General features: G+C 36.7%; 1 protein-coding gene across 1 annotated transcript; it reads right to left on the bottom strand.

The window, feature by feature from the left end:
- Positions 1-1,127: 1,127 nt before the first annotated feature.
- On the bottom strand, positions 1,128-2,259 carry LOC114358486 (calcium-binding protein P-like). Its single transcript, XM_028312463.1, has 2 exons — positions 2,188-2,259; positions 1,128-1,963 (listed from the first exon to the last, which is right to left on the bottom strand). Exons 1-2 carry the CDS (start codon positions 2,194-2,196, stop codon positions 1,442-1,444), a joined length of 531 nt encoding a protein of 176 aa, XP_028168264.1. The 5' UTR covers positions 2,197-2,259; the 3' UTR covers positions 1,128-1,441.
- Positions 2,260-7,428: the final 5,169 nt, after the last annotated feature.

The following is a 7,428-nucleotide window of genomic DNA, read 5'->3' as shown; positions in this document are numbered from 1 at the left end:
CTCGATCGGATTTTCATTTGTTGAGGAAATCGGCTTTGATATAAAAATAAAACGCAAGAAAATCTTTATTGTACACTTTAACTACCATAAATAAATTATTAAGAAAAAAAGAAGAATAAACTTCACTGTGAATAATAGGTAACTATTTTCTCCATGTGGGGATTAATATTACGTCACTAAAAAGTTAGGCTAGGCACGCGCGAGTGACTTTTTGTCGCCGTGACAGTATTCCTTTCTTGTACACCTTTTTTATAGAGACAAAAAGAGAAATAAATAAATATCCTTAGACATTTTACACTGCGCTTCTAGTCCCAAACTAAGCAAAGCTTGTACTATGGGTACTAGACAACGGATATAAACATACTTAAATACTTTTTTTTTGTAAATACATACTTATTATGGGTGCGCCAAAGTTCACCTAAATTTTCAACTCCGAAAATTGGAAGTCCGAAAATGTTCTTCCTAAAATTTTTCATCCTAACAATCACAATTCCTAACTACTCTATCTCTAATGTTCATAATTCCGAATCATTCAACTTCATAATGTCATTAGCAATAAACATCTTTTATACTTTTATTTGTTCTCCTAGATTTTCTAAACATAACCATATTTTACACTATTATTCAAAGTCATATCTTTTTTGTTTAGATTTCTTTCTTTGACGATATATTAAAGTTCAAGTTTGTTGGCATTAGCAATTCCTAATCGGTCCTATTCATAATTATTGGTTTAGGTTAGGTTAGAACTGTGACCACAACGCACCAGCCGAGCGAGCGAAGCCAGAGTCCCGCTCCAGTCATTCAGTCAAGTTCCAGAAACGAATCCTATCTATCATTTACCGTCATCCGCAGACCAACCCCCCCCCCCTAATTTAGAATGACGTAATATATGGACGGCCCCTATGGTATGAGTGAAAAAATTTTTAGTATAGTTTAGGGATAAAAGTGTTATAATAAAAAACAGTAGGAGTTTAAATATATTTACATAAATGATATTATTAATTACAATTTTCGGAAACATGAGTGTTATGAACATCGCCGGTAGCACTAAAAATAGTATGAATGAAAACTTTAGGATGAAAAATTTTAGGAAGAGTGATCATTCGGATTTAAAATCGTTAGGACGAACAATTTCGGGTAAATAACTTTAGGTGAGCCAATATGGACCCACTTATTATACATAGAATAAATATACTGTCACGATGACAAGTCAGTCACCCGTAATTGCATAGCCTTACTTAAATGCCATGTCATAAAAGGATGTTTTTTTAAACACAGATCCCATGATGGAACGGCATTACTTGGTTAGGAAATGAGTGTAACAGTTTCTAAAATGTATTAATTTATTTATTTACAAAGTTATTATTTATCCTAGTTATTATTGGTGCTACATCACAAAAGTACTGGCGGGTTCGGGTTTTTTGACTAAATATAGATATTTTTATTTACCGACACCACCGGTCGGTGCGTATGCCCTCTGTGGTGGGTATTGTGGATACTGTGGAGGGTATTGAGGGGAGTATTGAGAGGGGTAAACTGATGGATAACTCTTTGGTGGATATTGGTACGGGGACGCAATAGGTGGGTACTGGGAAGACCTTGGTGGATACTGGGCCCCTGGATACTGAGAAGGCACGGCCGGGTACTGATAAGGATATTGCGAAGCCAATTGATACTGCGATACGTACTGCATGTACTGAAGATACTGCAAGTATTGAGTGTACTGCTGCATTAGTTGGTACGGGTACGGTGGTGGTGCTATGGGAGAACTTGGAGGGCTGCTTGGTGGTGCATTATTCTGTTCAGGTTTAGATTCAGGATTCTGTTCCACGTCAGGGCTCTGTTCCACGTCAGGGTTTTCTTCCACTTCAGGGACCACTTCCACTTCAGGTTCCTGTTCGACTTCAGGATCTTGTGCTATCACAACTGATAGAGAGATCAGAAGTGAGCATATAAATACTGTCTGAAACAAAAGATGTAATATTGAACTTATCTGAAAAGCTTTGATTATTTAGGCTAGAACAAATAGACCAAATAGTACTTCACGTCATTACTAGTCCAAAATATCTAAAAGGAATAAATTAGGTTGATGTTGGAAAGAAGAAAATATTTTTCTCTACTAACTTTAGGACAAAATGTCTACATAATAAATGAATAATAATGATATAAATTAGGTTAAATACTTACTGCTTTCATTTTGCTAATGACCCACTATTTTTTTTAACAAATCTTCACACAACTGATTAAGCAAAGGTTCTTGTAAGAGTAGTGTAAAATTACGAAATGATTTCCTTTTTATATCAGGTAGTCAATGTACGTATTTGGTAGTACGCCATGACGACATTTTCATCTGTACAAACAATTAAACATTACCTATTATTAAAATTTGACAAATATTGAAAACAATTCTATAGAATTAAACGCGTGTGCAATATAGGTTATGCTGCACTTATTATTTATAGAAAGGAGAAGTTATTTACTCAAACTTCACGCTATCTACTCTTAAAAAAATATTTACAGACAATATTTTTTTATTATTTATAATCTAGACGTTTTTCTGGTTAAACTTACCTACGTAAGTGGCTCCAAATTCCGTGCGACATTTCTGTGACGTCATAACACCAACAAAAATTTGAATTTGCTCAAGTGTTTTATTGGCAGTCAATATACGGCCATTGTTATGTGTTGTTTTCTAATATATTAATAATGTTTGTCTAGCCACTATTCTTTGAATTGAATATCCATGTGTAAAGTTGTTATTGATTTATTGCCTTGTTCCAGTTGTTTCGGTGTTATGACGCATATTTTAGGCAGGATAACAGCCAAATGCGAAATTTTGAGTACAAAAGTTTTCAAGATGAGCTCAATGGTTTTTGGGCCAAAAAGTACAGAGCAGAGAATAAAAGATAAACACCTTTTAGGGCTCGTTCCAGTAATCCTGCAAAACTAGACTTGCGCGTGAAGTGTGTTTGAAATCGGATCGGTTTTTTGCAGGACACTGCAAACGGGATGCTCGTGTGAACGTTAATATTAACGTATACTACTGCTAAATGGAATCCTAAAAAAACGGGATGTCTTCGTGGGAACAAGCCCTTTACATGCTAATGAAATGTTTGTCCCGAACCGCTGACAGGGCAGGCAGACATAAGGCTTCTTATGATCAACATCAAATCCACCCAAAAAAGAAATAAAATATTTTTAATTTTATTTGCTTGAAGTTTTTGTTTCAAAAGTTCTTGTCTCACTGTCGCGTGAAGGCGTCCCGCGCATTGAGGAAAGTATTTCGCAGCGCGTGCCCTATCGTGAGGCGTTTTGCAATTAAACTGTGTGCCTAGAATCTTATTTTGTGCTAGAATCTTGGATGGAGAAGCGATAGGTATTAAAAAGGGTTAAGCCAGAAAAATGTTTGTATTGCGAATAAATAATTTTATTTTTTGATTTCATTTGATTGAAGTCTTTGTTTTTTTTTATGCATGATAATGCAGGTATTTGACCACAATCGTTAAAAGTTGACACAATTTTAAAAGTTCTTGTCTCACTGTCGCGAGAAGGCGTCCCGCGCATTGAGGAACGTCGCGCGTCGTTCGCAGCGCGTGCTATCGTGACTGTGAGGCGTTTTGCAATTAGTGTGCCTAGAATCTTGGAGGGAGAAGCGATAGGTATTAGAAAGGATAAACTAGCAGAAAACAACATAATTTATTTAACCGACATCAAAAGGAAATGGCACATTACAACAACCTATTAATTCAAGCAAATAATTAATTTAATATTGACGTAAGTTAATTTGCAAATCATAAAGGCTAAGGTGACGCAAACGATAGGCCTACATGACGTTAACATTAATAGGTGCCTTCTAATTACTACTAAGGCCCGATTTCCACCAAAGTGGAGTGGAGAAGAAGATGAAATGACGGAATCTGGCTGGACCTCAGATCATAGAAGGGAAGGACCTAATAACTCAAGGGAATGTTTAAGGTCTGCGAATTTTGTTTTCATAGGGGTCACTTCAAAATTAGGGATAGTTGGTGAAAACGGGCATAAGAGTACCAACCACCTAGTTACTTTCGTTCGTTCGTTTCAGCCAAATGACGTCCACTGCTGGACAAAGGCCTCCCCCAACGTTTTCCACAGTGAACGGTCCTGCGCTGCCCGCATCCAGGCTCTTCCCGCGACCTTTACCAGATCGTCGGACCACCAACCTACCTCTTTGTAAGTGTGATTAATTTCCTTTTCAGTGACCATTGTAAAATTCACTAGTGTGAGGGACAGTTCCATTGTCATGTAAACGTAAACACACATCCAAAAGAATTAACTCCGCATTGCGGACCATCATATAAATCATCCGCACAGGCTCCATGCAAATGTTAAACCCACACTTTTATACCTCGGAGATAGAGTCGCGTTTCGCTTGGCAATCCAGTTGAAGACAAACTGACCCCGATGGAGGTTTCAAGGATTTGGCTAGTGCAGGGTGCATTGTAAGTGTCGAGAAGGCTGGGAAATGTCGAATCGATATTTTTATTGACTCGCGTTCTCGATTTCAGCTAAATGACGTCCACTGCTCTACGAAGGCCTCCCCCAAGGTTTTAAATAACGACCCCACCTGCGCTGCTTCACCAGATCGTCGGTTCACCTAGTGGGGGGCCTGCCCACGCTCTATGTCTTCTGGCCCGTGGTCGTCACTCGAGAACTTTTCTGTCTCATTTTTCTTACTTCTATTTTTTTTATCCACGTGGAAGCTCTTGCTTGGCTTCACCTGCTTTAGCCTAGGCCGACCGACTTTTTGTCGGCCGATAGTTTGGGTCAGGATTTTAATCAGTATGGACATGTATGAAAGTGCGCACATTACACCGATTTGGTATCGGCCGATTCTTCATACAAATTAGAATCGGGTCCAACTATCGGCCAACTAAAAGTCGGTGGTCTGCGGCTAGGCTTACGATGATTTCATCGATAAAGAACTTGAACAGGATATTATAGTAGGAAGGAAGGTACTACATCACTATCACTGCACAGTTGAGAATTATGTCATACGCCGGAACATTTGGTAGCTCAAGACTTAGCTTGGACTCTTGGTCCACGAACCACGATGCCCTTTGTGCTCCGTTTTAAACATGATTATGAAAATGAGCATGCATTTAAGTGTATTTAATTAGATGTTTTCAAGTTAATGTTATGATAATTTAACTTAGGTAATAACTAAGTTCTTTTTAGCTTGCACACTCCGCGAAATAAATAACTACGAATTCGAAGTTATTATACCTACGTAATTTTACTACGATAGTTGAGATAACATTTAACTTAATTCAACCACTTTAGTAAGAATATTAGAATCGTTTAAGTATAATAAATAACACCACTTGAAACGTCAAAGGTTTACCTAGTACCTACTTGTAGATTTCACTAAGTTAATAAACTTTATTTTCTCAGCCTATAAAGTGCTCGCTTTACTTTTAATTAAAAGTCATTTATGTAAGTATTAAGTATACTTACAGGCTTTTGTAATTGGAATAAAACTTAGTGGGTTTATATGAAATACCTACTTAGTATTTAGTAAACTAATCCTATCGCCCATAAGTTTATGTAGTCCTTATTGTATCGTAGTAGACCTTTTCACAGTGATTATTATCTCTATAATGGCAATGGACCGACTTCAGATTATAGCCTATGATCTAAGGGACCGACTAAAAGTCACAAAATTTTAGTCACATTCCTGGCGTTGCCCTGCTTTGTCCTACCCTTAGATCATAGTCTATGATCTGAGGTCCTACCAATTGGAATTTAGTCCCATTTTAAAAGGCATGTCAATAGTTCGGCTGAACCATTTAAGAACCTAGTAAGTGCAGCAGAGTAAATTTTACAGGAGAGCGAAAAAACGCATTTTCATTTGCCTTGCTAAGATGCTTAAAGATTTGGATAACTTCTGATGTTTATATTGAACGTTTAACTGGTTTAACCTACCAACTGTTGGTAGGTACTAGGCTCCTTCTCATAGTCTCACGCGGTTTAGACTAAAACTAAATCCCAGTTTTTTGATTCGTAGTTAAAATAATAACCAATAGTCAAAGACAGATGTCAAATGCCAAGTGGCCTTAGTCGTAAGTTATGTTAACTCCACAGTCGACTTTTTAACTGAACCTGTTATAGGACTTCCATTAATCCCTATGGCTATTTTATTATGGCCTCCGTTCTGAAGTAGTCTCTAGGACTATAGAATAGACTATAGTGAGGGTATCAAAACGCGTGTGCCCTCATTCCTCGCTCCTCTCATGTGTGTGTCCTCTTACTCAACCCACGTGTTTAATGCGCAAACGCCTCGGCTTGCTTTCCGTGATGGTGAATAATCACAAGACGCGTGAGCCTTTAGCATATTTAGTACGAGGCTACACGTAATATTTACAGTACGCGTGATGTAAATAAATTCCCTTAGAAAACATGATTTCATTTACTAGGTAACTCCGAGTAAAATGGTATAGAGGATGTGACTCCAGTTTCTAAGCGCCTAGCAATGTTTGGTAGTAGCGATACAAGTTCTTTCGAAATGTTGCTAGAGAATTACTGTAGGCGTTCAAAGTCTACTTTTGCTTTAAACAGTATTTATTTCGTTTCACTGTTTATTATCGTTTTTTTAACTAAGATTATCAATAAATTAACATACTTAAGTATAATATTTAACTTTTACATAGTGTTTTACCTTTTTCTGCTCACTCTCGCTCGTTTAATATTTGATATCTTTAAGATAAGATTCTATCTTTACCTAGAATACAGTTCGACCTAGATTATCGTTTGCACTAGACCCGTGACCAGAGTACCAGACCAAAAGCGCAAGTTGTAATTACATTTGTTTGGTAGTAGGGTTGAACCAACAAGTTCAAATTGTCTATTATTGTTAATGGAACTGTCTGTTTGGTTTCATTAACATATTATTATTGTGTTGGCTAGATTAAACCATTCAATTATTTTTATTACACAAAAAGTTTTTGTACCTACATAGCTGTATTTAGAAGCAAACTTACAGTAAGTAGTTTAACGATAACGAATTACTATTGAATAGATAAATAACTGTGATAATGACGACCAAAGTACCTAGAAGACTCTAATTTATAATTGTTTGTTTGAAAGAAAGTTCTTTCATTGTCAAGACGCCTGTTAAAAATTTTAACGCAAATTCTCTGTTATGTGAATTATCTCACCCTGTAAAAGAAGTTAGTTAAAATCAGTCTATGTTTTTGCAACCCTATAAAGTATCTTCATCAACTAAATGCATTGTTTGGAATAATTACTTACACCTTGCTGACGTTTGTAGTTTTAGTTAGGTTATTCTACTCGCCTATTAACTAAAAGTTAGAATACACCCAACGATGTTTAGTGATGTCACTTTTCTGAAAAAACAGATATATTATAAAAAGCTTATTGTACACCAAATAA

Source organism: Ostrinia furnacalis, unplaced genomic scaffold (genome assembly GCF_004193835.3).
Source record: "Ostrinia furnacalis isolate ACB-3 unplaced genomic scaffold, ASM419383v2 OfSCF3961, whole genome shotgun sequence".
NCBI lineage: Eukaryota > Metazoa > Arthropoda > Insecta > Lepidoptera > Crambidae > Ostrinia > Ostrinia furnacalis.
The sequence above is the reverse complement of the archived record's forward strand: the minus strand, read 5'-3'. Positions and strand labels throughout refer to the sequence as shown.